This window comes from Amblyraja radiata, chromosome 7, assembly GCF_010909765.2.
Source record: "Amblyraja radiata isolate CabotCenter1 chromosome 7, sAmbRad1.1.pri, whole genome shotgun sequence".
Classification (NCBI taxonomy): Eukaryota; Metazoa; Chordata; class Chondrichthyes; order Rajiformes; family Rajidae; genus Amblyraja; species Amblyraja radiata.
The window spans coordinates 21,571,021-21,583,885 of record NC_045962.1 but is presented as its reverse complement, the minus strand read 5'-3'; the positions used below and the strand labels follow the sequence as shown (position 1 = coordinate 21,583,885).

Below are 12,865 nucleotides of genomic sequence, written 5' to 3'. Positions count from 1 at the left end.
CAAGTTACGATGCCATAGATCTGCCTGCTGTGGCTGCTCTCCCATGAGCTCATTCCCTTCAACAGTATCCAAAATGGTATCCATGCTACTGAGAAGAATGACCACAGGGCAATCCTGCTCTCTCAGCCCACCCCTTGCACCTCTCTTGGTGGGTACCCACCAACGTGCAATCTACAACTTAGATGTGACCACCTCACTGAATCCCCTGGGGTCAAGGAAATAGCGTTCATGTTCATGTCGCAGCACTGTTTCCCCCACCATGCACAAGAAGCACAAGAAGCGACAAGACAGACACCATTGTATGCAGATAACCTGTACGTCTTTGGCGCGTGGGTGGAAACCGGAGCACTCGGAGAAAACCCACGAAGTCACAGGGAGAATGTGCAAACTCCATACAGACAGCACCCAAAGTCAGGATTGAACCTAGGTCTCTGAGGCTGTAAGGCAACAACTCAACTCCTGTGCCACTGTGCTGCCCTGTGGATGTACTTTCCACAGTTAGTTACCAGAGACACTGAAAGCCTCTCTCATCTCCCACATCCTGCAGGAGGAGCATATAATTGTCATAAGTGCCATCCCGACTACGACATGGCGAGAGAAAAATGATTGACCTTATTTTACCTATCACTGCTCAGCCTCCTTGTCAAAGCCTCTTGAGATAAAACCTTACCACATACTACCCAAATATATGGAACGAGGGTGGGTGTATGGAACGTGCTGCTGGAGGAGGTCGTTGAGGCAGGTACTATTGCAATGTTTAAGAAACATTTAGATAGGTTTATAGGGATATGGGCCAAATGCAGGCAGGTGGGACTAGTGTAGATTGGACATGTTGGTCAGTGTGGGCAAATAGGGCAGAAGGGCCTGTTGTCACGCTGTATGGCTCTATGGCTTTAAGACTCTCTATCACTTGGAGCTCGAATATCATAGCATTGCGGATTCCCGTCCCTGTACCTTTCCACGAAAATGCCGGCTTGAACAGCATGGACAATGCTGCGGAACCTCGGCTTCTCCACGGGTCGTCTTCTCATCACGCCCATCTTCCTGGTGAATGTGGATGCCAGCCAGTCTCGAACCTCTGATGGCACGGAGTCCGACTGGATGTCACAGAGTTCGTCCTCAGTGTCCAGGAGACGCCTGGTGAAGAAACAGAGAATAGAGTTCACACCTGGAGCTTCTGTCCCTAGAGAAACAGTAAGGCACAAACTGCCCGTTGAATACTTTGATAATTTAGCTTGAATACTAGAGCAAGTGAGCTGTCTGAAAGAAAGAAAGTGAATCTTTCTTCAAAATTACCTTAATTATGACCAATATTCTAGAATGGGTTAAAATCCCAGCCTTGTGCCGCATTCATACCTTTTTTTTAAATTGTGTTTCCTCCTTCTCCTTATTGAGTGCAGTAACTTATCTGACTTTTTTTACAAATATCACAGACATATTTTAATTACATGATATTTAATCATCAAACCAAATTGCTTTCCAGGTCAGCATGTTTCATATTGTTCCATTCAATACATACTGTAACTGTTACTCTGTTAACTATAATTACATAATGATTCTACCAGGCAATGCGCTCAACTGCATATATCATCTATTGGTGCAGTTATTTAAAACTCTTTTGAATCTCTTTATCTTTTCTTCTGTTCTTTGTCTCCTTGTGATGCTATTTATAAACTTGGAAGATTTTGCATTTGATTCCCTTAATATGTAATACATATCTCCTATTTCAAAATTATTTCTGTGACACTGTTTCCATGTAATTAATCTGCAATATTGTCTTTTACAGAAGATGCCACAAGACTATGCAACATCCATTACACATCTCTTGTTTGTCTTCCAGTTACAGCTTCCAAAAAGGTACATGACTGCACCTTTGCCTTGCAACTACGTCCCTTTTGTCACCAGTGGAAACATCTCAACATTTATCCTCAGGATCTTGAATATTTCACCCCTAAGATCACCCCTCATTCCTCTAAACTCCAAAGAACACAGATCCAACTTGTTTAACTGCAGGTGATAGAATTCAAGTTATTAGCCTCAATTATAGACATTCAATTTCACATGAATCCTTGATTTTGGGCTCAAGGTAGCAATGTGCCTATGTTTTTGGTACATGCTTCTCCTAGCATCTTCAAACAATCTTAGCGTGGATGTCACACAAAACAGCTAATTACATTTCAAGAACTTCAGGGATCAGACAAGTAATGTATGGGTTAAAGAGTCTATGTGAGCTAAAATTGAGTTGTTAGCTAAATTAGCAGCACTGCATTTCAAACCCTGCTTAGGAAAACAAGTAGATGTTTTCGAAGGATGTTTGGGCTAATTCAAAGGGACTAGTAGATCATAAGGACACCTGCGAGGTCACTAAGATAAGCTTTACTTTCCCAGAGACATCCGAGACTAGCTCGGTGTATGGTAGGACACATAACGCATGCCATTATGGTACCAAGGAGGATAGCTGGCTTGACACATAAGTTGTTCTTAGAGATACATTTTATTATATAAATACATGCTTCTACCATGAGAGCATGAGCTTCATCTTCGGGGAGAGAAAAGATCTTCACCAAAGAGAGAGAGAGAGGAAGAGCTTGGACCGTGGTGTGTGCCGGTGCCAGCCAGTACAGACAGGAGACTCGAATACGCAGAGGGGAGCAAGACCTGTTATTTTGTATTGTTTCTTTATTGATAGTTGATAGCGTTTCTGTGTTTTTCTTGTGTTTTGCTCGAATAAATAGTCATTTGTACTCTTCACCTTGTGCTTTCTCCATTCATTGATCTGAATCCTTGAATCCTGCATATATTTCTTTACAACAAGTGCAGTTTAACTCTTGTTCCTATTTAGGATAGCTCTATATATAATTTTCACAGTCATATTAGGATGGGAAATGGCTACCTCTAATGATCTGATAAGCATAAAACATGATAACTGAAAAATGGGTAAAGGCACAAATATTTTCTCTTCCAAAATTTGTTGTTAAGAACTGATAGTATAGTCAAATGCAATATTAAAATAGATGAATGCAATTAACTAAAGCTAAAGATTTGACCAGGACATCGCAGAAGATATTTATGGTTGTCCAAATCAACTCTACTTTGCAACTAACCTTGTATGAGCCCAGTGGAAAATAGATTAATTACACCTCACACACCGTCACAACAGAACTTTGTGGTGGAATGCGTGTGTAAGGCTCTAAGACTGAGACAGCCAGACTTTAACAACAGGATGTATTCAGATCAGTCACCTGTTACAGACACAAAATGCTGGAGTAACTCAGCGGGACAGGCAGCATCTCTGGAGAGGAGGAATGGGTGACGTTTCAGGCCGAGACCCTTCTTCAGACTGAAAGTTTCGACCCGAAATGTCACCCATTCCTTCTCTCCAGAAATGCTTCCTGTCCCGCTGAGTTACTCCAGCATTTTTGTCTAACTTTGTCTAACTGCAGCATCTGCAGTTCCTTCCTACAACAGTCAAGTGTTATATGTCCCTTTTGATGGTGTTTTCCTTTGACTAAGTAAACCACGCCAAATTTTGTCAAAATACACACAAAATGGGCACTGTGAATAATTCACCCGTAAAACAGTATAGGGTGTCAGAATTTAAAGGCAATAACTCACCTTGTCTCAACAATGTAAACTGCTTCCAGTTTTTACTAGTGGCTACATTTCTGACCAGTTCTAATGTGTTGATGCTGAAAAGCAATCCTTGCTAGATTTTCAAGTATAACACAAATAATTTACAAGGAGAGGGGAGTCAGCAATGTTATGCACATCTGTAGTTTAAAAAAATGCCCTATTAATATTGTGCACATTTTTTTTTAATTAATTCCAAAGGATGTAGGCTTTGCAGGCTGAGCCAAAAACATTAATAAAATATTTGTTTTCAGATTGTAAACAGGGAATGTAATTTTTGTCAACATACACACAAAATGAGCATTAAAGACTGTGAATAAATCACATGCAAAACTCTATAGGGTGCCAAAATATAAAGGCAATAACTCACCTTGTCTCATCAATATAAACTGCTTCCAGTACCGAGGCTGCATATTCAATATTCTTCTTTAAATCTGACACATTGATCTCACCTCTCTCTAGCTGTTTCACAAGACATCTTAGCCTGAAATAGAAAGAGATTACATTATACATCTTTTGAACACACAAAGTGGGGGGTTGCTTTCCCATTTTTTATAACACTTTATCCTAAAGGGTTGTAAAGTCTTCATTAACAAAAGAGGAAGCATGAAAAGTGAGGGCATCTCTTTTAGTTGATGTTCTGCTAATTACGTCAGGGTTCTGATCCTAAGAAAGGTATAACAAAAAGTTTAATGAATCAGATATAGGGACTTCTTCAATTGCAGTTGTAATGGATCAAGTTGCTACTGCACTGAGTGAAATCGCAGAGCTAAAGCACTTTATTCTACACCGGTGAAGATCAACAGACGTCATTGCATTTGAACTTGCATTTGAACCATTGTATGTGCTATCCTATCCGAGCTTAAGGTCTGCAATGCTTTTTCCCCTTGAGCTATTGCAGCGTATTCACCTGTGCTCCATTCATTTCGAAAGTAATTCTAAAATTATTAACGAATACTGAAGATTGATCCTTAACTTTATAGTCTGTCTTATCTTCATCCTGAATATCAACCCCTTAAAAGGAGGGAAAAGCCTTCACATGGCACACAAATACTGTACAAGGAGATACACCTTTAATAACTTCAACACAAAGACCAAGTAAGCGTGATTGATATTTGTACCAATGGCTCAATGATATTTAAATTTCTGCCACGTAAGACAGATTATTTCTTGCAGCTAACAATAAGAGGAAAATATTGAATATTGCTGTGCTCACCTTGTCTCATCAATATAAGCATGATGGAGTTTTATCAGAAAAAAATGGTTAGATATTTCTGATGGAAGTCAAATTAGGTTCCAAAGCATTGATGTAAGTCTATTGTGTAAATAGATCCAGCCCTGTGGATGCAGCAAGTAGTTATTAGGCTGAGAAAACCTCCAAAGAGCCAGGAACTACATTTACTGATATCCAATGTAGGTAGAATAATATTATTGTTTGATTTAGAAATTCTTGAAACCTCATGGTAAACTGATGGAAACATCCTAGGCGGGGGATTCAAATAGGATAGTTGCCAAAAACACCAGCTGGGGTTGTGACATATGATAAACATGAGCTTATTTGTCTCAGTGAAGAGGGAGCACATTTCTGCTCATTAAAATGTAATGATTTCAATGTTCCGCCATTTCTAAACATGCATTTGAAAGCTTTAGCACATTGCAATATGGCTTAATTTCCTAAGTGGCATATACATATTAAAGTTTTGCTTGTATTAGTTAAAACTAGATGCACCTCTTAAATGAAAGTCTCTCGAGGGAGTCATAAATTGTGGGTTGCCAAACATTCATGTGGCAATGAGGGTGAGAGCCTACTCTACGGTATTCTGAAGTTACCTTTGCTGGAAAAGGGATGAGATATTGGAATCCACAGGGACCCAGGCTAGGCTCAATGGTCATGTTCAGAGGATGGTGAAAGGAGTTTGCAGTGGAGGCCAATGCTGGTTAGAATAGCCCAGGAAGGTGGATGACCCCAGACACCTGGTCAAGGTTCAGGGAATGGAGCTACGAATGGCATGTCCCAGAAAACACGGCATCAACCCCACGCATTACTCAACGCGTTACATTCTCGCCACTGTACCTGCAACTAACATTCATCTGCTCCAACCTGCACTGGAAAACGTAGCATCTCTGCAAGTCCCACAGAGCCACCGTTTATAGCCAACTCTTCAACATAACAAACATGTTTGTCAGATTCAGATGCACATTTGCCCAGACCCTTTGTCTTCCACCTGCTCCGTAGTGGCAAGGACTGAGACTTCATGGCAACAAGGTTTTGCAGCACTTTGCAAACATCCGAGGATCTTGGACCAGCTCTGCTGAGTGTTACAAGTCATCAACTCCTCACCCTTCTGTCGTGGGGTAGACTGACTCCCCTCCCCCAGCCCCCACTCCCCACCCCCCACATCTTTATACATCCCCAATCCTTTCCACTCGTCACTTTAATCTCATGTGTCTTGTGTTTTATGACTGTTGGCAGGTCAATTTCTACCGTATCATATCGTATCATACCATCAAAGTGCTCCTAGTGGCAGGAATTTGATTTAATGCAATACTCCACTACATCTCAGAATGAGCATGGCTTCTGTCACATGAACTTTGCCATGTGTGCTTTGGTTGCACAGGGAAGGGAAGAGCGACATGATCAGTCTTGTCATCCAGCATCTATTTTTACTTTGGGTGAAAACCTCACAATAGACTGCGGCATCATGACTTCATCCAGGATATCAGGCATGAAACGTCAGGGCATGTTGTGCATGCTGGTCAATGAAGGAATGGAATCACTTCAACTTGAAGCAAGCCTACAGGTGTGGGGTCTGCAGAAACCTTTTCCAGGTTGTCAAATAGCATCATCTACCATGATAATGTAAGTCATCATGGTAGATGATGCTATTTGACTACATTTGCAGAAAGCCTTCAAACACAAAAACTAAACAGAAATCAGAGAGAACTCAACAGGTCAAGCAGCATCTGAGCAGGCAAAAGGTGTATGTGGAATGATTTGGGTCAAGAGGAAAGAGGAATTGTACGAGGGAAAGGTGAGAGAGAGGCTGGTAGGTGGCAGGTGGAAGCAGATGCAAGAGGGACGAGGGGCAGGTGGACAGATGGGAGAGGGATAGGACAGCGGCTGCTGGGTGATGAGTGGAAGCAGAGGGAAGTGGTAATGGGCAGATGGACCAGGCATGGGAGGGGGTGGGGAAGGCAAAGCTAAAGAGAGAAGAAAACTATTTGGACAGATATGCATGCATGTGTGAGCGGGCGTGCGTGCGCGTGAGTATGTGCGCGTGTGAAGAACACCAGAATTATGAGTTTGGAAATTTGGAAAATTCAATCTAGAAGATGAGATGGGGAGCTTACAAAATAGCTGCAGTTGACAAATGCAAGTCAAGTCAAGTTTATTTGTCACATACACATACGAGATGTGCAGTGAAATGAAAAGTGGCAATGCTCGCGGGTTGTGCAAAAAAACTACAAAACAGAATGGAACAGAATCACATATTCACATATTACATATTTTTGGGAGGAAACCCCCCCCCCCCCCCCCCCCCCCCCCCCCCAGCAATTTTAAAAATACACCACACAACAGTAAATTGGTACAGTAAGTTAGTCCCTGGTGAGATAGGAGTTTACAGTCCTAATGGCCTCTGGGAAGAAACTCCTTCTCATCCTCTCCATTCTCACAGCATGGCAACGGAGGCGTTTGCCTGACCGTAGCAGCTGGAACAGTCTGTTGCTGGGGTGGAAGGGGTCCCCCATGATCTTGTTGGCTCTGGATTTGCACCTTCTGATGTATAGTTCCTGCAGGGGGGCAAGTGAAGTTCCCATAGTGCATTTGGCTGAACGCACTACTCTCTGCAGAGCCTTCTTGTCCTGGGCAGAGCAATTCCCAAACCAAATTGTGATGTTTCCGGACAAGATGCTTTCCACAGCCTCTGAGTAGAAGCACTGGAGGATCCTCAGAGAGACTGAATTTCCTCAGCTGCCTGAGGTGGTAAAGGCGCTGCCTTGCCTTACTCACCAGTGCGGCAGCGTGTGATGTCCATGTCAGATCCTCTGTGATGTGGACACCCAGGTATTTAAAGCAGCTCACCCTTTCTACAGTATCCCCATTTATCTTCAATGGTGTGTACGTCCTCGGATGTTGTGCCCTCTTAAAGTCCACGATCAGCTCCTTCGTTTTTTTGACATTCAAGAGGAGGCTGTTGTCCTGACACCAGAGGGCCAGATCACCCACCTCCTCCCGGTAGGCCTTCTAATCGTTATCGGAGATCAGGCCCACCACCACGGTGTTATCAGCAAACTTGATTATAGAGTTGGAGCTGAACCTGGCCACACAGTAATGTGTGTACAGGGAGTACAGTTGGGGGCTGAGGACGCAACCCTGGGGGGATCCTGTGCTCAGGGTGAGGGACTTTGATGCAAAACTAAGAGAATGGATGGAGATTTTAGCTGCAGTTTGGTAGCACTGGTCGCCAATGAACTACATTCTAAGTGATGTTACAACCTGCTGTCTCTCCAAACATCTAGTGGACATCAGTGTCTCATAAGCTAACACACTTATCAATAGAGCCATGTACGTTGCATGCTACACGCATCAACAGAGCCATGTACACTACATACTACATGCATCAATACAGCCATGTACACTGCATGCTATAAATGACTGAGTTTTCATCTCGGTCAATAATCTTCCACCCGTGTCACCCAACCCATTGCTGGCTTCGGGGTCAAATTTTATGCTTAACAAAAGAATCATACAGGCTTCATTCCTCTAATCACAGCTTTCCATTGCCTATTGTATCTGCTAATTATCTTACAGAAATAATTTGAGGATATCATGCGACTACTAAGAAACTCTTAAGAATATGATTAAATCTCACTTTGTTGCTGTGAAATCCTTAGCATGTTACATGGCTTCAAGTGTTGTGTGGGGATTTTCATGCTGTTAGCATTCCCGGTTATAATTTGTGTCCTACAGTTAGTTCCTGAGTAAATGAATATCTCCTAGCTTGAACACACAGAAACTGAGCATATTTCCAATTCATAATAACTTTCAAAGATTATACTTATGCATATTTTCATATCACTCAGTCTAACTGCTGTAATTTTACATGTAACCTGGGGCATGTAACCTGTGGCATTTTTTCATTATTAACACTTCCTATGTTTCATTAAAAATGTTAACTTGCAGGATTTGCAGGATTATTGGAATGCTGCCCAGATTAGTGGGTATCGCCTGTCAGGAGAGTTTGGTCAAATGTTGATTTCTTCCTCTGAAATGTCTGAGGTTGAGGAGAGACCTGATAGAAGCATATAAAAGTATGAGAGGCATATATTGGGTAGACAATCAGAACTTTTTTTCTGGGTAATAACCAAAGGGGAGGTGGGTAAAGTTTAAAGGAGATAAGCCAGGCAGGTTTCTAACGCAGCAGGTAGTGGGTGCCTGGGATACGCTGTCAGGGGCAGTGGTGGAGGAAGATGCATTAGTGGCATTTGGATAGGCACATGGATATGCAGTGAACGGTGGGATATGGTTCACTAGCAGGAGAGGAGATTAGTTTATCTTGGCATCATGTTTAGCACGGACATTGTGGGCTGAAGGGTCTGTTCCTTTGCTGGACTGTTTAATGTTCTATATGTTCATTGTTATATAGTTTGTAACATTCTAGCCTCCATGCAACAATGTTCTGAAGACAAACTTCATGGACGTCAATATGAAGATCCAGGCAGAGACTCTCGCCTGGAATAGTATGTGTACCGCTGTGTTCGAGGTGCTTTCTTTCAGATGAAGCATTAAATTATGGACTGATCTGCTTTCTCAGGTAGAAATGATTTTGTGCACTATTTCAATGAAGAATGGAGGCATCATGGTTGGTGTGCAGTATTTATTCTTTGCTTAGTATGACTAAAAATATGTGCACATTATCACATTAATATCAATATTTGTATGAACTGGCTGTGTGCAAATTGGCTGACACTTTTTTTAAATAGCTACTTTGGTGGGTAAAGAATTAGGGATGTCCTTCTGGGACACATGACAATAAACTCTCTTGACTTCATTTGTCACACCCTTTCTCTGCCTTGTCATGCCAGTACTCCCAGCATTTATGTACAGTATTTTTAAAACTTGACTTGATAGGGGCTATAGCAAATCAAGTCTTCCTATTTCCTTTTAAGACCACTATTGTAAGGATAATGACAAAATGAATTATTTTTGTTTGGTTGTTATTGCAAATCCAAATCAAAGAGACAAATGTGAATCTAACTCGAAGCAACAGGAACAATTTGCCATTTTAAGCCGAATAAAAAATATTCTGTATGGTGTCACTTACCTTTATTCACTGGCCTGAAGTAGCTCGAACAATAGTTTGAAAACTTGGGAGCAAGTTTGATGAGATTATTTATTATGTGCCTGTAAGATGGTGGTGAAACAGGAAGTTTTACTTATGGAAGTAATTCAGTGTCAGATTGTATATATTTTGTTTTAAACAGAAAGAATAGAGAAAGTAAATGTTGTGTCAGTTTGGATTAATTGGTGGTAGAATTTCCTTTGAGTTCTAGGTTATGGGTTCAAGCTGCAGTTCGGAGCATAAACAAATGAAGTGAGGCAACAGTCTAATGCTATACTGAGAAAGGGCAGCATTTGTCCTATCCTTGTGTAAGATTACAAAGCAAAGTCCATGATGACTGTCCCAGTAAACGAGGGGGATGTTCAATATGTCAAGGCAGGTATAAAGGAACATTCAGATGTTTTGGTATGCTTGTCAACTTTCTCTTTTCCATAAAAAAAACGTAACTAGTTAGGACACAAAATCAAAGAGTAACTCAGTAGGTCAGGCAGCACCTTTGGAGGACATGGATAGTTGATGTTTATGGTCAGGACCATTCTTCAGACACTAACGTTTCTGATGACTCAGTCAAACCCAAAATGTCACATATCCATGTTTTCCACAGATGCTGCCTGAGTTCAGTACATTGTGTCTCCTTTTGTAAACCAGCATCTGCAGTTTCTTGTATCAGCTTATTGCTAGTCAAGCTGAAAACAAGAAATGTAGATGCTAGCTTACAGACAGAGCCACAATGTGCTGGAGTAACTAAGCAGGTTACTTTTTTCAAGTTTTAAAATATTATGTTTTGGAATCTATTGCATTTGCCTCTAGAATATTATGTAAATGACAAGACACTCCAATGTTGTGACCCAGATAGATCCTACAAGAAATGAGGGAAGCTGGAATGCAGGCCGAGCAAGTTAATAAGAAGAGAAATGGAATGTTGATCTTCCTTGATAGAGAATGAAGCAGCAGGGTAGGTAAGTCTTGCTGCATCTGCACAGGGCCCACTCACAGTGTATACCACAAAGGGCAGCACCAATGATACAGTGGTAGAGTTGCTGCCTTACAGTGCCAGAGATCCGCTTTTGATCCTGACTACAGATGGCGTCTGTATATACACAGTTTGTATATTCTCCCTGTGATTGCGTGGGTTTTTTTTCCCGGTGCACCAGTTTCCTCCCACGTTCTCAAAGTGTGCAGGTTTGTAAATTAATTGGCTTCTGTAAATTGCCCCGAGCGAGCAGAATATGAAACTAGGAAAATAGAGAACTGGTGTACGTGTGATTGTTGGCCGGCGTGGATTCGGTGGTTTCCGTGTGGTATCTCTAAACTAAACAATGTTTGATCTCCTTATTTAAGGGACCATACATTCTCTGCTGATGGTGCAGTGATAATTCACTCGGCTAATTACTGGGATAAGGTAGTTGATGAGTGAAAGGTTGTGAGGAATCAATCTGAATCATTGGGAGTCTAGAAGAAAGGGAGATGACTAATAGCAATAATGAGATACTCAGGCTCCTTGACAGCATAGATGCAATGAGGATATTTACCTTGTGAGATAATTAAGGGCTGAGGATAAGGGGCCTGCCACTCAGGACTGAGATGAGTTCATTTCATAAGTTCTAGGAGCAGAATTATGTCATTTGGCCCATCAAGTCTACACCACCATTCAAGCTTGGCTGATCTATCTTTCTCTCTCAACCCAATCCTCCTGTATTCTCCCCATAACCCCTGACACCGTTACTATTCAAGAATCTATGAATCACCGCCTTAAAAATATCCAGGAAAATATGAGGAAGAATTTCTTCTTGAAAAGCTTATAAGCTTTAGAAATCCTCTGCTTTAGAGAACTGTGAATGTTGATTCATTGAGAATATTATGGGTAAAAATAGGTCTTTCAACTCTGGGACAATCAAAGGTGTGGGAGATCTGGCAAGTAAATGGAGATGAGGACAAGATCTTATTGAATGGTAAAATAGGCCCAAGGAGTCTTATGTCCAAGTCTCACTCATACTTCTTGTATACTTTCAACAGCAGCAGCTGCATTTTAGAAACTTCACTAGTTATGAGGTGCTTTGTGATGAGATAAAGTCTTGAATCACTGCAATTTTTACCTTCCACACAGTCGTACAGGAATGCCTGACACCAAGAGTGAGTTAGATATAGCTCAGGGCTAACGGAATCAAGGGAAATGGGGAGAAAGCAGGGACGAGGTACTGATTTTAGATGATCAGCCATGATCATATTGAATGGCGGTGCTGGCTCAAAGGGCCAAATGGCCTACTCCTGCACCTATTTTCTATGTCTATATTTCAACCATGGCAAAATATTCTAAGTTACTGAGAAGTTGTTAATTGTGAATTGGAAGGATTTAAAAATAATTTTAATTCCACAGTAAGTATTTATAGCAGAAATATTGTTCATTATTTTGCATCTCTATGTTCACTAACCAATTTGGTTCTGAAGGGAACTACATTTGATGCTAATTAAAGTGGAACACTGTACAGAATTATACTGGATTTACATTTTCATAAGCGTCTACAAGATTTCTACAAAAATCTCCCTCATTCAAATATTGCAGAACTCTAAATAAATTGAAAATTATAAATCCAAAAGCAAAACAACGCATATGATGAAAATCTAAAATAAAATCTAACGTGCTGGAAATACTCGTATGGAAGGCAGCATATGTGGAGTGAAACAGAATTAAAATTCAAGTCAATAACCTGCCGTCAAAACAGAAATGAGTTAGTGAAAAAAGATGCAGAGAAGTCCAGGGGTTGGGGCATGTCATGCTGAGGGGGGGGGAGAAAAGAGATGGGGGGAGGGGGGGGAGGAGAAGAGAGGACATAAATCATAGGAGGTCTGTAAAACAATGCAAGGTGAGAGAGATTAAATAAAAGAAGATA

General features: G+C 41.3%; 1 protein-coding gene across 3 annotated transcripts in view; it reads right to left on the bottom strand.

The window, feature by feature from the left end:
- pde1a (phosphodiesterase 1A) overlaps positions 1–12,865 on the bottom strand; it is a 414,651-nt gene that overhangs the window by 68,382 nt on the left and 333,404 nt on the right. For all 3 annotated transcript variants that reach the window (XM_033023816.1, XM_033023817.1, XM_033023818.1), the window contains 2 exons: positions 4,001–4,114; positions 955–1,137 (listed from right to left, as the gene is read on the bottom strand). In XM_033023816.1, the coding sequence (XP_032879707.1) occupies positions 955–1,137; positions 4,001–4,114 (297 nt within the window). The remainder of the gene's footprint in view (positions 1–954; positions 1,138–4,000; positions 4,115–12,865) is intronic.